This window comes from Corapipo altera, unplaced genomic scaffold (assembly GCF_003945725.1).
Source record: "Corapipo altera isolate COAL_440 unplaced genomic scaffold, ASM394572v1 44, whole genome shotgun sequence".
Taxonomy (NCBI): domain Eukaryota; kingdom Metazoa; phylum Chordata; class Aves; order Passeriformes; family Pipridae; genus Corapipo; species Corapipo altera.
The window spans coordinates 7,278,877-7,298,304 of record NW_020884880.1 but is presented as its reverse complement, the minus strand read 5'-3'; the positions used below and the strand labels follow the sequence as shown (position 1 = coordinate 7,298,304).

Here is a 19,428-nt window from a genome sequence, read left to right as displayed (position 1 = left end):
CTTCATGCTGGCAGTGATAGAAAAGTTGTGTTCTCTTGCTACTGGCTGCTACACGTATAGCGCCAAAGAGTAGTGTGTGTAGTGTTCAGAGGTGATGATTAAGGTAAACTTTTAGGGTTTTTTATTGTGATTAGTCCTGCATATAGCAGAAGGTGAGTTTTTGTAAGTTTTTCTCTTATTCAGACCACTAATACATCACTATGAACACTATGTCTCTCATAGCATTCTAGTTTTTTTTTAGACCAAGCTTCTTACAGACCTCGTACTCTTACCACTATCTTTCAAAAATAAAGAATGATAATAAGAAAAAAAAAACCCAACACGTACCACAGTTGTCAAATAGTTTTAGCTTGGAAGAGTTCATAATGTGCTTTGTTTTAAAGATTGTGAAGCATCTCTGGGGATTTGATTTCTGCATTGTTTTACTAAATGCCTGTTTTTATTGGTTCTGGTTTTTTTCATAAGCACTGTCTCAGTGCCCTTTTCTGTTTTTCAAAGTGAATTCTACATCTTTTTTTTCTCCTTTTGTGAAAGGGATGAAAATGCTTCCCATTTCTCCCACCTGTTCAGTTATTACAAACCAATAATAATTACTGTGCAAAATTGAAACAGATGGAGGAAATGGGCAACATTTTCATCCCTTTCACAAAAGGAGAACGAAGTCCTTTATCATAGCAGACTTTTATTATTTTCACTATATATTTTTTTCGTAATCAGTTTTTAGTGTTAATAGTTACACAGAATATCAGTTTTGTCCTAATCTTTCATGAAATAACACTTCACTAGGAGACATTCCCACTTTTATTGATACAGACTTTCAATTTAATGTAAGTAATAGTCTTCCATATAATTCTGAAAAAAAAATTTCTTTGCATAGATATTCTAGAGTTGTTTTCTCCCCCATTTTACATATTTAGTCTTAGATAAAAGTCTAGCAGCTTATGCTGCATAATTTCAGTGACTGATGGAGCTTTGTAAAAGTTGCCAAAAGTTAGCCAGCCCTTGCCAAGCGACCATAAGTAGATAGCTTTGGAGGTTGCAGATCTGAGATTTTTCAAACTTTTTTGGTTTGCATCCAGTTGCATTTTGAAATTTTATGCAGTAATGCTGTTGAATTAGTAATTCGAATAGTCATTTTAGGGGAATGTTCTGCTACGTTCCCACTTGCAGGTCTGGAAATTCAAATGGCGTCTTAAAACTAACAAACATTCTTTAGCAGTCTGCTTTCGGAATCCTGAAAAAACTGAGAAAATCAATTTTAAATCTTCTTGACCACAGAAATTATGTTTTGTTTAAGGAGTGTTAATTTGCACAGGGTATGCAGCACTGTTTTCTATGAAATTAATTCTATGCATCACTCTTTTCTATGAAATTAATTCATTATCAGCATTTCTTCTGAAAAGACTACTCCATTTCATTTTATCAGGTTTTTATCTATTTTTAACCATAGTCAGAACATAATAGATTTTTAAGATTACATTATTCCTTTGTCTTAAAAAATTATGCAGATCAAGTATAAACACACAGAGAGTGAAGGAGGCAGATAAGATCTTTTTTAAGAAGTTATTTTGATTAAAGGATTGCAAGTATGTATCCATCAGAAATAAAAGATAAGAAGTTGGCAGGCACAGGTGAAAAAAGCAGTAGCAATTAAGATCAGAGAAATTTTGGATTAATAAAAATAAAGCGGAAAGAAAGCCTAATGGGAAGCAAGGTAGTAAGCTTGAAATGATCAAGGGTTTATGTGAGGGTTGGAATAAAGAGAGAAGCCACAGCACTGGGAAGAAGCTGAGGTGAGAATAAGTAAGCATACAGTATTCCTCCAGTGAGGAATTCCATTGTGTTTTCAGAAAGATTGGGATGTGAAAATTAAATATTAAAAATATATTTGGTTTTCTATATTTAATTTATCTTCTTTTTAACAATTTGAATCAATTCTTGATCTTTGTAAAGCGCTGAATGTCTTCACAGGACACATAGTCTGAATGAGAAGCCTTCATTCTAATTTTCCAGCTTTTATGTGATTACAGTTAACTCCATATGATGCACATTGTTGTATTAGTGACTGAAGTTTCCAGGAAAATGGTGTGTTTTCTGTGTGCAGTGTGAGCCCAGCACCAGTAGCTATCTTGTTTTGTTGAGCTTTTGGGAAGCTCTGGCAGCCTGCAGGCTGTCTTCCTGAGTTGTGCTCTCAGCAGTAGTCAGCAACTGTCCCACCCCTTCACTCTCAGGGTTCACTTCCTCCCTTCATCTCTTCACCATCCTCTTGCAGCAGTGCCCTGTCCAGTCCCCACACAAGCAACTCTCCCCTTCTCCTTAGGGCCATCCTTACAGCGCTGTTTTGCAAGGGATTGAATGCTCACGGGTGGAATTGATAACCTGTGTAGAAATGAAAGGGGCTCTGTGTGAGTACTTGTGTTGTGGATGCTGACTTGGACATTCTGACAAGAATAAAAGCCCATTATGTTTGGGAATTTCCCAGAGAAGCAATGTGCTTGTGCTGTACTTTGCAGTGTAGTGTAAAGATTCCTAAGCTAGAAATGAGCAGTAAAGTGGTGCAGCAGCACAGCTGGAGTCTATTTTCAGCTTATTTCAGGAGCTCTAGAATTCCTCCAGTGCCTGATTCAAGCTAATCACAGTCTCTTTACATAATAGTGCCATTTGTAGGCACACGGAACAACACTTTTTTTGAAACAAAACACTGCGGTGTTTCTTTCGAAACGTTTGGATGCTTACAGAATTGAATATTTCAGTATTTTACTTGGCGGGGGAGGGGAGGTGAAATAAAGGAAAGTGAAATTTGATTGTCGAAGAATATGTCCTGGGCTGCATGAAAAGTGTGGCCAGCAGCTCAAGGGAGGTGATTCTGCTCATCTACTACACTCTTGTGGGACCCCATCTGCAGTTCTGCATCCAGTTCTGGGGTCTTCAGCACAAGAAGGACATTGACCTGTTGGAGTGAGTCCAAAGGAAGAACACCAACTTGATTAGAGGGACAGAGCTAAGAGAATTGGGTTTCTTCAGCCTGGAAAAGAGAAGGCTTAGGAGTGACCTAATTGCAGCCTTCCAGTACCTGAAGGGAGTCTACAAGAAAGATAGACACTTTTTACAAAAGCATGTAATGATGGGACAAGGTGGAATGGTTTCAAACTTTGAGAGTAGGTTTAAATTACATGTAGGAAGAAATTCTTTACTGTGAGTGTGGTGAGGCACTGGAGCAGGTTGCCCAGAGAAGTTGTGGAGGCTCCGTCCCTGGAAGCATTTAAGACCAGGTTGGATGGATTTCTGAGCAACCTGGGCAAGTGAAAGGTGTACCTGCCTACAGCAGGGGGCTTGGAACTAGATGACCTTTAAGGTCCCTTCCAAACCAGGCCACTCTGCAGTTCTATGAATATTAATCTCAGGTTTATTGGAACATGTTATCTACTGAAGTGTTTGTTCTTGTTTTCAGCAAAAGAAATTTCTACTAGAAATTTATCAAGTTGTTTAGATGGGACAAAAGCAAATAATTTGCACAGCTTTATATGAAATGTAACATTTAAATAACACTGAAATCATTAAAGAGAGATTTCTGTATTGTCTTAGAATTTTGTTTTGAGTGATGCTACTTTTGAAGGCAACCTCAAAAATTTCAACCTTTCTTGTCTAAATTAAGATATCCTTCTGTCTAGCCATTTTATTTATATTCATACCTGTATCTTGGGTGTTGGGTTTTTTTCAGATGTAGAATTTGTTAAAAAACACAGAAAAAGGGGGTAATTGTAGATTATTCTCGAGTGACTTCTGTGAGTATATCCTCTGGTTTGCTATTTGTGAATGACAGTAAGCTTGAAATATTCTGACAAAGGTCTGGCATATTTCATAATGGTGCAGAGGATTGTACGTCACTACTTTCAGAAGAATGGGTCTTTATTATATGACTTATCTTGAAGCCATGATCTGATACATATTGAAAGCTAGTAAGTCATTTATTCTCTGACATCTTTTTTAATGCACAGTCTGAGATAAGCCTTATTTCACTAAATGCAAACTGTTAGGAAAGCATTAGAACAAAACCAAGTCTTTTCTCTGAGAGAAACTTGGGCATAAATGTGGTGACAGTTTTCTTATATACCTAATTAGAGACCACATCCAAGCTTAAAAATTTACCTTGTAAAAAAAATTTACCCTGTAAGAGAATAAACAACAACATATGGAGCTGCAGGAGGAGTGGAACAGGCCAGCTTGGATCATCCTAGACACCAAGTAAAAATGACATACCTATATTTATTGTTAATAGTGTTTCGTCAGGAAGCCTGTTACCTGCTAAATCATGGCTGGGCTTCGCGAGATTAGATTTGGGAAAGGTCTCTACCCACATTTGTCATAAGCATGCTGGTGGCTAAAAAGGCCAATATGAGACAGGCATGTCTGACTGCAAAAGGCACAGCAGAAAGACTCCTTAGGTGGTAAATTCTGGAAGGCACAATTCTTTCTGCATTGCCTTTTCTCCTCAAGGGTGATCCTGCGTGCTTTCTCAAAGGCATCAGCTAAATAGCATTCAGTAAATTCTGGTTTTACAGTTGTTTTGTGATAGGCTCCAATAAAACATAGTACCATAGTACCATTGCTTAAGGAAAGCCATACTCCCCATAGACATTAGAGTTTATCTTTCCTTGAGATGAAATGTCTTATATCTTTTCATAAGATCTTGTCTGCTGTCTATTGCACTTACTGCATGCCTGTCAGGCTTCAGGACTTCCAAGGTCTTCTTTTCAAGAACAGATTCTTCGGGTTAAAGTGTTTTAAAACAGTGTTTTTACAACATAGTTATTCAAATATTGTCCTTTTTCTAATTCTGAAAGAGGATATAAAAGAGGAAAGGAAAAGCCCATCTTGAAAAGCAAGGGAAAAGTCTAAATTCATTCCTTCAATATCCTTTGAAAAAGCTCTGAAATTTAATTTTGTTTTTCTTTGCATTGATGTCTTTCACTGAAGTAACCTTCCTTGTTCTCAATTTCTTCTGAACCAAGGCAGGCTATACCTATTAAGCCTCATCTCCACAAGCAGTTGAGTCAAAAAATTAACAGATCGTTTGCTCTTCTGTTTACTTGAAATGTGACTCTATTGGAATTGGAGCTCCCTCATAGCTAGTCTGTTCCCCAGGTTTTTAAGAGAATTTATTTCCAGTCATCCTCTTGCCTCTTTTTCTTAAATAAAACTCTTTTATTAATGTATTGCTATATTTAAATACTTTTAATAATCAGACTTATGGAACATTCAGAATGTTCAGCTACGAATTAATGATGGATTCAAAAGTTTGGGGAAAAGTTAAGGTTCTTGTGGCTGTAACTGCCTGTTTCTGAATACTCTAACATTACTTTGCAATTTTTTATGGGTTTTCCCCTCCCGTAGAGAGCATTAGGTGGAGTATTTTTATTTTGAAATGGAAGTCATCCTTTTGGATCATTGGAAAGCTAAGGTCTCTGGAAACTTGGAAAATTATGAGATCATAATTTTTAGATTTTTCTAATGTCTCTGTAAGTGATATAGGATTTCTGAGAGCTTTTTCTCTTTAAGAGACATTAGTTAGAACTTTTAAAAAAAAGGTATGAAGGAACAAAAGAAGAGAGGTGAAAGAAGAGAAGATCAGAAAATTGAACTTTTTCCTCTTCTGTCTTGCTATTTTTGAAGTCTCATCTACCTCTTCCTTTCTTTTTTTTCTCCCCATCTTTTCTTTGTTTCCTCTTGTTCCATTTGTCCTTTTTGTTGACTAACTCTTCATCTTTCTTTCCTTCTCATGTCTTTTCTGCTTACTTTTACTCTAATTATCTGGATCTTAGATGCTCTGGAGAGTATCATTGTTAATCTTCCTAATGGAGCAATATAAAATTAAATAAACAAACCTGTCCAGTGTGATCATACTTGGTAGAATTGGATGGATTAGGAAGGGATATAAATTTGAATCCTGGGACTTGGGAGTGCTGATAGTTCATTACTGTTATGTTGCCTTTGTTTGTGGCAACATTAAGTTGATGAATACCAGCATCATGTTACTGGTGTTCTGCTCCTAGGTTAGACAACTTAATGTTGTTATAATACCTTTATTTTAGGGCTACACATTCATAAAACATTTGAATAAGCTTATGTTAAGTTTGTATTAAGCTTATAGTAAATAGACATTTATCTCTTTCTTTTAAATATACATCAAGTTTAGTTTAGGGGCATATCTTTGTAGTTTGAAAATAGGTGACAGAAGATATTTTAGTAAATTGATTTGTTTATCTCCTTTCTGTTCCCCCCCCCCCCAAAAAAAAAAGATGTAATATTATGAATTGGCAAGGTAGATGTTTCATGCTGCAAAGGTTATTGGTTGTTATCAGGAATGATTTAAGGAAGGACCTACCCAAAGATGGGGAACTCATTTGTGATTTGGAAACAGAGTTTTGTGAGAAAATTCTTGGTGAACTTGCCAGAAATCACTAAAAGATGTTCTGACTATAAAGACAGATAAATGACAAAATTCCTCTATAAAAATTTGTGACTTGATCAGTATGATGCTTATAGCAACTGTCCATAGTGGGTCCTAGCCTCTGATGGTTCTTTTCATGGAATAAATTCGTACAGTATATGCTCAAGATATTTTTATATGTACCATGTCATTTTACAATAGACCTACCATATGGCTGCATGTTTCTATAGAGCAGAAAGATACTAAGTTGGATGATATAGATAAGCATAAGTAAAACTGTCTCAGGGTATGCTCACATTGCAGTCAAATTGGGAGTATGTCTCCCACAGCTTTAAAAGAACTGGCTTAATTTAGGTACTTTAGATACCTTAGAAGAAAATTTTTGACAGAGGGACTGGTTGCTCTCCTGTTCTAAACTGTTAGTTAAATATACAAATAAATTCCATAGATCACTCACTATTTGATGGCTCTAAAAAAACCCTAGCAAATGTTAGAAATGCATTTAAGATGACTTACTGTCTTGGAAATTATAAGAATGAAACCCAAGTTAATAAAACTTTGAAAGATTTGGACTTGTTTAACAAGTTCTTTATCTTATTATTCATGTTCTTGGCATTTTCGTGGGTAAGAAGCACTCTTATTGTGTTACATATTTGGAATTTGTAGAACTTTGTTTAACCCATCTGTAAAAGTTCTTCCCAGTTTATTTGATGGAGTTTTTAGTTTCTTGGTAGATTTATTTCATGATATAATCATGTATATCTGTCAGGTGCACTCAGTGACTAAACTTCTGTAGTTAAGTAGGAGTTGCTTGACTTTCATCTTTATCACATGATGCCTTCAAAATTACATCTTTTTTTATTCACAGAATCACAGAATAGTTAGAGTTGGAAGGGACCTCTGGCGATCACCTAGTCCAACCACCCCGCCAAGGCAGGGTCACCTAGATATTCACTCAAGTATATTTATCCAACAGTTCATCATTAGTATTTTAAGGAAAAAATCAGTCTAGATCTGTAGTACTTGTCATTCCTTTCCCTTTGAATAAAGGTCTGTCTTCCCTGTGACTCAGATTTGCTGAGAGCAATTCATTTTGCATTTACCTAAAGTAAAAAAATGTGATTCTTTCAAAGGCAGAGGGGTAAGCTTATAAAAGTGAACAGACAAGTTTTAAAGTTTTAAAACACAATACCCATGTATTACTCTATCCATCACACAGTAGCTGTCAATTGGTGGTAGCACACAAAAGAGCAAACATCTGTCCTGGCTAATAAGGTTGGAGAAAAATGAGGTAAGTGTGGGAAAATATAAATGAAGAGCAGATTGATGAGATAAAGCCTTGAAAAACTGATTATAGGATAATTTCAGGATTAAAAATATTTCTGAGGGACTGGAACAGAGATGGCTGATAATTCGTGTGTTCTTGCCTGCTTTTTTTTATTAGCTGAAAAGGGAATTCTAAGAAGTGATAAGAGAGAAAGAAATAAAGCTTGAGAGCAAATGGGCTTTGACTTCTAAGCCTCTAGAGGACAACTAACCCAAATGTATTAAACTACTTAAATTAAATAGTCAAGTAGATATTTTTTAGGATGATTAGAGATCATTGCTTGTGGGAACTGCTTATCTAAATAATGTTATTACCTTGCCAGGTAAGTTTCTATGAAAATGATCTTGGAGTGTCTCTTTCTGATGCTCTGACACAAAATACCATTTGATAAAGTCACAAATAGTCCTGGTAGTAGGGTTTAATGCTGCCTTTGTCATATATAGTATGTCAATATAGTATAATACTGTAAGGTTTATTCTTGTTTGTTGTCTCTCCTTAGAATCCTGGAATGAGCAAAGAATTATCCTAGTCTAGTTTTGGTATTAAATTGGAAAGGTAGAAGATGAACTAAGGCAGATACAAAGTTCAGATCTAATATATTTGTGTAGAAAGGGAAAGTATTTTCAATGCATCAAGCAAGGATCAGTAGAGCACAGCTCTTCAGGAGTGTTAACTGATGTTATGAGCTTTCCTTTCTTTGATGTCCATGCATGATACCTCTCTCCTGTACTCTCTGTTTCTCAAGTATAGTCTCTTGTGGTCCATATTGTCTATAAAATTCTATGAGATATTAATGAGATAAAGCAGTTAAATAATAGGAGAAAATATTTAATACTGATATAATAAAGATTTGATGTAGAAATGCTGTAAAAAATCTGTTTATACCAAACTTGGACACAGTTGGCTTAAATGGAAACAGAATTTTTAAAATTTGGAACTCCACAGACAGAAGATTTATGGAAGTACTACTTGAAACATTTGTTTCTCAGAGTAATGAACATATAGCAGACTTCTCAGGATAGGTTTGCAATGGTAATTGTTAAGATAAATGAGCATATATTAGCCTTAGTTAATGCATGAAGGTATAATATAGATACTGAGTTGCTTTGCTGTATTAATGAAAATAGTAAAACTCAAAGTCTTCCTAACATTTAAGACACACTATTAGCCTCTTACCAATTGTTTATTAAATTTCAAGTTCCCAACAATGAGGAGAACAATATTTTACCAAAAGTTAGGTCTTGAACTGGAATTGAGACTTCTAACTTTTTACTGCTCAATCTGTAGCCTTTTTTCCTTCACTTTTATTTTTTAATTCTGTCTGTTTAGCAGTGAGCTTTTTCAGTAGCCTTATAAGGTAGCTGAATGTGTAAATACCACAGTAGAAACAATCTCTGCATCATACCATGCCTTTGTAATTAAGCAGTGGTTGGGAGATTGTGACTTACAGGCAGCTGTCTGCTAGCAGCTCATTCCTATGGACAACAAAGCTAGTTATTTTTTCAGTGACTAACTTTAAACTTTCTATGTTAATGTTTCCACAGTCTCAACACCTGTAATACTATAACTACTCAAAGACTGTACTCAAAATGGACTTAACAGCAATCTCATCAGCAACAGTGATACATGAGAACTGCTCTTGCAGTGTCAACACTTTCAAAACTCACAAACTTAATGTTCTACAAAGGAAATACAAATTGGCGAGACTTTATATAAGCAATAATGATTTTTTTTTTTTTAGTCAGGAGTATTGAGTTAGGAACCTTCAGGCAATTTCTTATTACATAAACTGCAGCATAGTTTTAAAAAATATAGAATATTGTATAATGCCCCAAGAGGCCAAATCTGCTTATGCTGTCTATAGATGTGTAGAAAGTTAAGAAGATGTGTTCTTTTTCCCTTACCCAGATTTTTATGGGAAATTGATAGATTAGATCAGGTAATATCTTACTGGTTGCAAAAACTGATCTGAATTCACCAATTTGAGCATATTATGTATATGTGCATGTATATATACATATACAGCACTTGGCAACACTGAATGTATGTATACAGTGTCCTTATAACTACATCGTGTGGAGTTTCCATGTCCAAATGTAGTTGGGCAATGGAGAATTTTGGGCATGCCAAAATACCATTACACAGTGACATTACTACCGTTCTTGATAGAGTTTATGATAGTTCTGATTGCCACTAAATGTTGGAAAGCTTTTGATAGAGTTTTTTTCTCTGAATCCTGGGGACAACAGGCTCTAGTGAATTCCTTTTTATCTGCCCTTCACTGCTACACCAAGCATGGGATCACAAAGAACAAAAGTTTAGGAATCATATTTAAAACAGACAAAGTGCAATTCAGTTTACACTGAATATCCACAGCAAGTGCAGGAACCTTCATCATTTGTAGTTCAGGATCCAGAGCCACGTGTACTTGTGTTGCTAATTCTTTTAGTTTAATGGCCTAGGTATGTATCTGATTTTAAAGCCTTTATTCCTAAGAGAAACTATAATAGAGAATCATGATTGTAAGAAGTGCAGATTTTTATTTTTTTTTGAGTAACATTTCTTTTCAATAGTAAGTAAATAAATATCAAAGTAGAAGATAGATGTGTCTTAGTAGATCAGGAAACCATTAAGCAAAAAAAACTAAATTGAGTTGGATTTTTATTTTTAAAAATAATCCCTTGATTCAATATTCATATTCCTTATTGATAAGAGGATAAATTACTGTATTTTGAGAAAATTGTCATAGGTAAAAGTCAGAACAAGTGTTGACTCCAGTGTTCAGAGAGCTAAAATTTCGTTTCTGAAATACAGTTTCAGCACATAGGATGTCAAGAATTGTCCCTGTATAAACATTTAAAACTTTGTAAGAGGTAGAATAAAATGAATTTGATACTTTGGAAGTAAGAAACATGATAAAGCAAAATGGGGAAAAAAAATAAATAATTGCTTAAGCTTCCTTCTTCAAGAAGAGCACAAGACCATTTCAGGGACAGTCTATGCTGTATGGAAGAATGGAAGAACAAGATGTAGCTTTAAAATTATGTCTTGTAATGAAAGAGGGAGTTTAAAAAAAACCTACTCATAAAGAAAGGGGGGGAGAAGGGAAGACAAAACAACAAGCAAAACCCCAATTGCACAGGGCAATTTATACCAGCTGAGGAATTTCCCTCAAGATCTTTAAAATAAGGGCAGGCGATCAAAAGAAGCCATGGTACCTTGGTGAAATATATTGCCAATTTTTAGTCACCCTCATGGTGAACAGGTAAAATGCATTATCTTAAACTGCTTCACACTTTCCCTTTGCACAGTTACTGTATTTCGTATGATATGTGATAATTTAAGTGGTAATGTGAATTCAAACCCATAAGTGTTTAATATCTTTGCATGCCTTGGTGTTGCATAACCACTTTGGTGATTTTATAATTGGGATATATGTGGAAATATAAGAGACTGTGTACCACTTCTTAGTAAATATTTTATATTAAAGGAATAGATGAGGGAGCTAAAATTTGCTGATAGGAAAAAAAATCGTGCATAATAATAACATATTAGGTAGAAATAGAGTATCCTAGACCTATCTGTAGAGGCTTGGAAAAAATATATGGTAATGTTTTCTTAATTCTACTTCTAGCATTTTTAATTTTTGATTTCTGAGACAGCTTATCAAAATATTTCATTTTGGGCATGTAAGCAATTTTGTGCCATTTTTACTAGCTACTTCTTTTTAGAATAAATACCAAAATTATTTATTTTTTTATATACCTGTGTACATACATAGGTATGTAAGAATATGCAGTATGCTCATATATCCTATTCAATAACTTTTGAAGCCATAATAAAAGTTTAGGTTAAATAGATAATAAGTTCAAGGTATACAGATTAAAAATTAACAGAACCATAGAATCAGTAAGGTTGGAAAAGACCTCCAAGATCATCAGGTCCAACCCTTGACTGAATGCCACCATGCTCATTAAAACTTATTGCAAAATATCTCATCCACTCATTTTTTGAACACTTCTAGGAAGGTGACTACACCACTTCCATGGAGACAACCTGTTCCAATGCTCAACCAGCCTTTCAGAGAAGAAATTTTTCCTTATAGCTGACCCGAACCTCCCCTGATGCAACTTGAGTCTGTTTCCCCTTGTCCTGTCTATAGTTGCCTGCGAGAAGAGGCCTCACCTCTTCTGCAGAGACCCTCACCTGTCTGCAGCCTACTTTCGGACAGCTGTAGAGAGTGATAAGGTCTCTCCCGAGCCTTTTCTCCAGACTGAGCAACTCCAGTTGCCTCAGCTGTTCCTCAAAGGTCTTATGTGCCAGACCCTTCCCCAGCTCCTTTGCCCTTCTCTGGACACACTCCAGCACCTCAATGTCCTTGTTGTGAGCAAAGGATTCGAGGTGCAGCATTTTGGGAAAAAGAGGAACAAATGAACTAGTGTATTTTTTAAAATGTAGATTTCAAAACCAGTAGAAATATTCTCAAATTCACAAAGCCATTTCCCTGTTTCCACTTAAAATCAGAAATAATGCCTGCTAAACCAAACTGGTTTGATTCTTCACTGCTAGTTAATACTTAAATTGTGTTTGGGGTGAAATATGTTGTCATTAGCATTCGTTCCTTAATTTCATAGAGAATTTTTTCATCATCATTCTAACTGAAAAAGTTTTGAGCTGGCAGCCTGTATCAGATATTTTGACCATCTATAAACAGGAAATTAGAAAAGAGACAGAAGGAACCACGAAGTTACCTGCTGAGGGTTTGTACGAATTTTCAGTACGAATTTTCAATTGTGGTGATGGGATCTGAGGATTGGAGAGGACTCCTGAGGCTTCTCCTCCTTCCTGGTCTCAGTGCAAGGTGTTTGTTAACAGGCTGACAGCCTCAGACATGTGCTGCCCCCAGGGAGGCGCCTGATGCCCAACCCTAGGGCTTCCCCCCAGCTGTGATGATGGGACAGACCTTGGTGGCCAGGGCCTTCCCTGCTGACCCAGAGGATCCACAGGGTCCCAGCCCCAGGGAGCCCAAATCCTCACAGCGCCCTGACATCCTGAGTCTTGCTCCTAGAGATGCACTGTGAGGAGCTTTCAAACTACTGCAGACTTGATTTTCTAATTATCAGGAGACAAAGGAGTCCAAAAGATGCTGAGAAAGTTAGTTGTAGTCATCTTAAAAGTGTGAAAACCAATACATTCTTCTTCAAGTGTTTTGAGGTACACACAGGACTTACCTGCAGTTCCACTCAATTCCTGGAGTCTGTTTTTGTCCTTTACTTATTTCTTTCTTTGAAAGTTTATCCCAGTAGCAAACAAAAATTAAGCCTCCCCAACTCCCTGTTGTTTGCCATATACTTTTCATTTGAACGTCTGCTGAGGGAAGTGGAATTTGGTAGACGTTTTTTATTAATGTGCACTAAAGATGTGTTGGTACATGCAGTCAATATTCCTTTTTTCATAAAGAAGTCCTTGTCTGCGTAAGTATCATTTAGTACATAACAACGGTTAAAATGGATCTGTCTTGCTCCTTGTGTTGCTGAGCCGTAGCAAGGAGGATGGGTGGAAGAGGCAGCTCCTGCATTGGATGTCAGGAGGAAGTTTTCCTCTGCAACAGGAGATTCTGTTCCTACCTCCCTCACCTTGCCTCTTTTTCTACCTCCTCCATTTCCCATTACAGAAGTCACTTTCCATGGTATTTATTTAGGCAGCACCATCCAATTCTGCCTGGGTTTCTAAGAAGCTTTTTTCCTAATTGATTGTCACAGAATTCAAGGAGAATGTAATTTTCTGGAGGGTGGAATCAAATTCTTCTGATCAAGGGGTGTTATCCAAAGCATTGATAGCAGCTAGCGAGGGGAGGTCTCCTTTAGACCACGGGACAGTGATTGCCTTCTCTGCCTGACCACTCTTTTCAAGGCCATAATAGGTTTTAAATTCTCACTATAAGAAAACCAAAATTGAATGTTTATCCCACTAAAAGTTTTAAATGTTTGTCTCCTTTGTGAAATTTGCATCAAAAACCTCACAAACTAAAATCGAGGTGTGACCTTTATTAAAAGAGCTTTGCTAGTGAGCCTGCAGCCGTACTATGGGAAGCATAGGATATGTAAGCTACTGCCTTCTACTAGTTCAGTAGCAACCATTAGGCATCTCTTACCAACACAGACATGCTGCGAGGCTGAGTCACACTAGATGAGCCATGTCTTTACTGAAACAACCTTTTTGTTAAGAGGTGAACAGTTTTTACTCTATGGTGCTGCATACAGGTTTGTTGGCAGGCATGGCCTTTTTAACACACTGGCATTTCTAGACCACTAAAGCTTTAGATTAAGCATAGCTATAGCTTGAGTAAAAGCATGCTCTGAATAAAATGAACTATTCCAAAGGGAAAAAAAAAACTGTGTCTAAATTTATATATACACATATTACTGTAGGTTTCATCCACAAAAGTCCATAGAATAGGAACCTATATAAAAATTGCAATGTGAATTGATTGCTGGATTTCTCCCAATGCTTCTCATTGGCTTATCTGTCAAGCAGAGCTTTCGAGTTTGAGCTAGGCTTTGTTGCCATGCAGAAAATTGTGTATAGAGGATTGGACCTTTTGTTTTTCTAAGTCCTGATAAGATGTATAGAAAATCTCTCTGGAGCTTTTTTGTATAAATTTTAAACTTGACCATGGTAGGACTTTGTATGCCTGTGGTATTTTTCATATTGCATTAAGTTCACAAAAGGGATATAGGAGTAGAAAGTGCTTTACTTTTCATTATATGTGTTAAAATTAGATATGGTCCAATAAATGTGCAGGTTGTCATGAATTGCTGTTGAGAATAAGAAGGGAATTATAATACAAACATTGTTTTCTAGCACTCATTTCCCTTTAAATTGAAAAACAATTCTGAGTACATAGCTTGCAATTTATTCTGAGTTTTATGTAAATTGTCTTATAAGTCTTTTTTTAAGAAAAAAATCCTTTTCAAGGATTTTTCTGGGATAATAGAGAAAAAATGTAGACAAAGTGTGTGATCTGGGCAAGCTTTCCTTCTGTTTTGTGTTTTCTAATTATGGGAGAAATGGTACACCGAATTCCAGTCAACTGAGTGCTCAATTTTCTTCAACTGAAGTTGAGTCACTGTAAAAAATGAATAATAATTTTTAATGTGGGCTAAACCTCAAACAGTTTTGAACTTAGTATGTAAATTTGTCTTCAGTTATAAAAAGTATCTTTGTTAGGGCTGAAAGATAGTTAAGGAAAAATAGACGTTTTGATACTTTTGCTGTTATATATGCAGCTTTCCTGTTTCTGGTATCATTGTTTTAATTGTTTTGCCTTTATTCTAAAAGAATACAACATTAGCCCAAGTCTTATCTATATCTCTATTGTTTTGGAGCCTTTATTTTAAAATAGAATTTCTGCAGCACTATATGGAATCCAGCTACTTTTTTCCCATGTACTAGTAATAGCTTTTCAGTTAGGACTCTTCCACATCATGCCTCCCTGGAGCATGAGGTAGGATATGTCATCTCACCTCATCCAAGGCAAACTCTGATTCCTGGGCCACAGTTTCCCTTTTTCTCCTTCCACCTTCTTGACTAAATGCAAATTGCAACAGAAGATGGGTTGAACAGTAAGAGTTTAAATGCTTTCAAGCAGGGAAGAGAATTGAAGGCCTTCTGTATTTTGACTGAATACCCAAAGCACTGCCCTAGTGGGTAATAAAAATAACAGAACTGTGAAACCAAAGAAAAAAGAGAATTTTCATGAAACATACTGCATTTAAAGCTACATGAAATTTGCTCTCTGCCAGCTATAACTTTGCAGATAACATGGATTTAAGTGCTGCCATGACAAGCTATGTACTATATCTACATGTATTTAGAAACTTTCTCATGAGGAGAGCTTGGAATACAGAGACTTAGACAAAGAAGGAATTTGTCCTTTGTTTTAAAAAGAGGTAGGCATAATCCAACAGAGTTTAAGACCATATTTGTGTTTTAACATGAGTAGGGCTTATGAATTTACTAAGATTGCTTCGAAGTGCTAAGTTGCTAAGTTAAGCAGAACATCTGTACTTTTGGGTAACAGTGAGAACACAGATTCTGGTTAGATGCTTGTGTTTACATCATCATTTTCCAGTGATTATGTAGATGATTTGTATCAGACAAAACTATAATGGAATCCATAGCATTGTTGTTATTTCCTGCTTAGAAAACTTAGGAAAAAAAAAACTTAGGAAAAATATCTAGTTACTTCTTTGTATATTTTCTGGAATTTTTTGTTTATTTCTTGATGGAAAGCATGTATTTGACTTTTTTTTTAAACTATACTTGATAACATTTTATTGGAGTTTCTCATTTCTATTGAATAGAATATTCTAAGACACTGTTTCCTGTTTTTACTTTTTTTAATTTGTTCTCCAAACAAGAGTGAAACTTGAAAATTATGTATTCTTCATATCTCTTTAGGTCAACTTATGAAAGATGGACCATATTCCTAGTACTAGTTTGCCTGCTAGAGGCTGAGGAAGGAGAATTAATTTTTCTGAGGATTGTCAGCACTGTTGAAGAGTACACATGCAGAAGATTGTGCGTTGGTGTTTGACTTAAAATATCGATATGTCATTTTGAGCATTTTGAAAGATCTCTATTCTAGCTTGGATACTGTCACATGAACTGAAAAAATGATTGAATGACTGTGAACAAAAGATTGGAAAACATGATTCTGCCTTGCCTTTAGTGCTCAAAACAATTACAGCTCCTGACCAGAATGTGGAAATCTCTTGAAAAATTTTGCTGGACAGCTAAAGCAGAAGTTACATACACAGGCCATTTTTATCTTGACAGTTATTTCAAACATGAAACTAGCTGTGCTTCTTGGATATGAACTGTTTTAAGCATGAAAAAGATGTTGTTGCTGTGCATATTGACTATCTTGCTACTTGACTAAGAAAAGTATGAAAAAAAGTGGAAAGCAAGGATTTAATTAATTTCCAATAAGTAACATAACGCTGGTTTTGCTTTTAAGTACAGTTGCATAAGCATAATACTGATTTAAAGATGAACAGACCGACAAAATTTGAAATGAAAGAAGCATGGTCATTGCTGGAAGAAAACCTCAAAACACTGTTTTAAAACCTCTAGAAAGTGGTCCATATGTATTTTATTTATGGGGTTTTTTTTCATAAAAATATGTGAGGAGACCTTGCTGTCTTTCTATTTGATGTCTGTTTAACCTCTTTCCTCCAAAGTTAAGAAAAATCCTTTTTTCAGCATTCAGTCACCTCTGTTATACATCTCATCTCACATCGCTGCTTTCATAGTTGTTGAATTCATTATCATAAGACGCAATGATGCAATGATTTTTACATACAGCCATGTATATGAATACTGGAAAACATATTAAAATAATAGAAACCAAATAAAAAATAAATTTTTGTCATTCATCAATTTATGTACTTGTCCTAAACAGTAAATGTCTAATCCACCAACTTCTAATTACAGCTCATAATAAATTTTATTTCTTATATTTATTTATTCTTTTTATAGTTCATTTGTCTTTTTCACATAAAGTTGTAATTTTTGTTGTATTTGAAATGACACAGCAATAAGACTATAGATGACTTTATCAAATAAATATTTGCTCTGACTGCCCATGAGACCTTTTAAACTCCATTGCTTACAGTTGACAGTACTATTGATATACATCCATTTAGTGGTCTTTAGCTGTTATGAACTGTTACATATCTATTTTTCAAATCCTTTGCACTATATTGTCTCCTTACAGGTCACATACTTTGCTAAATATATGTTTTAGAATCAGGTTTAAGATACTGGATTTCTTTAAAGTCTAAGAACTATTACAGTACTATATTTTATTTATATAATTAACAACAGCCAGATTAGGTTGTAATGTTTGTAATATTAAGTGTTTGACTAATTGCTCATGTGATAGTCCTTACTTGTCTCCTTTCCTTCCAGGTTTTGTTGTAGAAATAAAGGTGCAGACATTAAGTTTACCTCTTCTTCATTGCATCTGCTACTCATTACTAGTTCATGGTTTACTTCAGTCTTGTGGCCATTATGCACATTTGACCATTTTACACTCAACTATTGTATTTTAAAGAAAAAAATTGAGTTAAAATTATTTTTATTGTATTGCTGAGGTATTTAATGTGGAAAAGAAAATTATGTGCATGATGAATTCCAAGTAAATCTGAGTTAAAGGGTTTTATGTAGTGGCTACTCACTGAGATAACTGCTTTGTTTTTCTGCACATAGACTGTTAAAAACAAGTCAAAAAAGTTATATCTACATGCTTCTGAATTCCAGGGATTTGCACAACTCTGTTAGACAAAAGACATCCAAAATTTACTGTAACTGACAGCTGCTAGAATATCTTAGAGGTCTGCAAAAATTGAGGTTTTGAGGGCAACATTTGTTTTCTGTGACATGACCAATGAAGATTTTTTTTCTGCAAGGTTCCCCTTTATCTTCATATTGTCTGGCTACTCTGACAGTTCCTCTACTCACTGGCAGCTCTGCCAAAGGAGATTTAGTTGGTGGGAATGTCCGTGTTTTTTGGGTGACTCAGGTTTCAGGACAAGATAAGTGACTTGAAATAATCCTGCAAACAACTCCTTTAGAAATATCCTACTTAATAGTTAAGGATTGGATCAAGGAGTGTTTGTTTCTGAGCATTTTTTTTGCTTGATGCTTTTACAGTGTTTGGTGAGAGGGTATTGTATGTTCTCATTTTCTTTGTGCCCACAGCTCTCTTGAACAGCTAAAGAAAATTACTAATGTGCATTGAGAAAAGCTATTAGCAGTTTTGATTGTTGTTTTGTTAATTACAGTTCATATTATGTAAATCAGTTTTCCGTATTTTCATTTTCTCTCTCTTTATTCTTTATTCAGATTCCACCAAGAAAATTAAGGATGTCTTAGAAGAATTCCATGGCAGTGGTGTGTTAGCAAAATATAATCCTGAAGGGGTAATTCTTCTTCTTTCTTAATCATCAGAAATGGTGGGGAGAATTTGCAAATGTAGCCAATCTAAGCATTTGAAATAGAAGATTGTTTATAAATCAGCTGTTTGGGGTATTTGAAACTGTTTGAAAAACAAAAATATGAGTATTTTGAAAAATTAAAAATGTATGAATATCACATTAGACAGATGGTCTTAATCATTTACATAAACCCACTTTTTTTTTTTTCTAAGATTTAAAGAAACGAACTGTCATGGTTTGACCCCAGCTAAGCTCCACACAGCCACTCGCTCACTCCTTCCTCCACAGTGAGGTGGGGAGAGAATCAAAACAGACAGTTTAATAAGTAAAACAAAAGCTGTGCACACAGGCAAAGCAAAATTCACCACTTCCCATGTGCAGGCAAGTGTTCAGCCATCTCCAGGAAGGCAGGGCTTTGACACATAATGGTTACTTGGGAAGACAAATGCCATCACCCTGAGTGGTCTCCACTTCCTTCTTCTTCCCCCAGCTTTATATACTGACCAGCATGCCATATGGTATGAAATATCCCTTTGGCCAGTTGGGATCAGCTGTCTTAGTTGTGCCCCCTCCCAACTTCGTGGGGTGAGAAGCACAAAAGGCCTTGGTGCTATGTAAAAACTGCTTAGCCAGAACTAAAACATGTC

The 19,428-nt window shown here is 35.6% G+C and overlaps 1 protein-coding gene across 9 annotated transcripts in view; it reads left to right on the top strand.

The window, feature by feature from the left end:
- DGKB (diacylglycerol kinase beta) overlaps positions 1 to 19,428 on the top strand; it is a 387,634-nt gene that overhangs the window by 96,833 nt on the left and 271,373 nt on the right. For all 9 annotated transcript variants that reach the window (XM_027639264.1, XM_027639265.1, XM_027639266.1 and 6 more), the window contains exon 3: positions 18,690 to 18,766. In XM_027639264.1, coding sequence (XP_027495065.1) covers positions 18,690 to 18,766 — 77 coding nt within the window. The remainder of the gene's footprint in view (positions 1 to 18,689; positions 18,767 to 19,428) is intronic.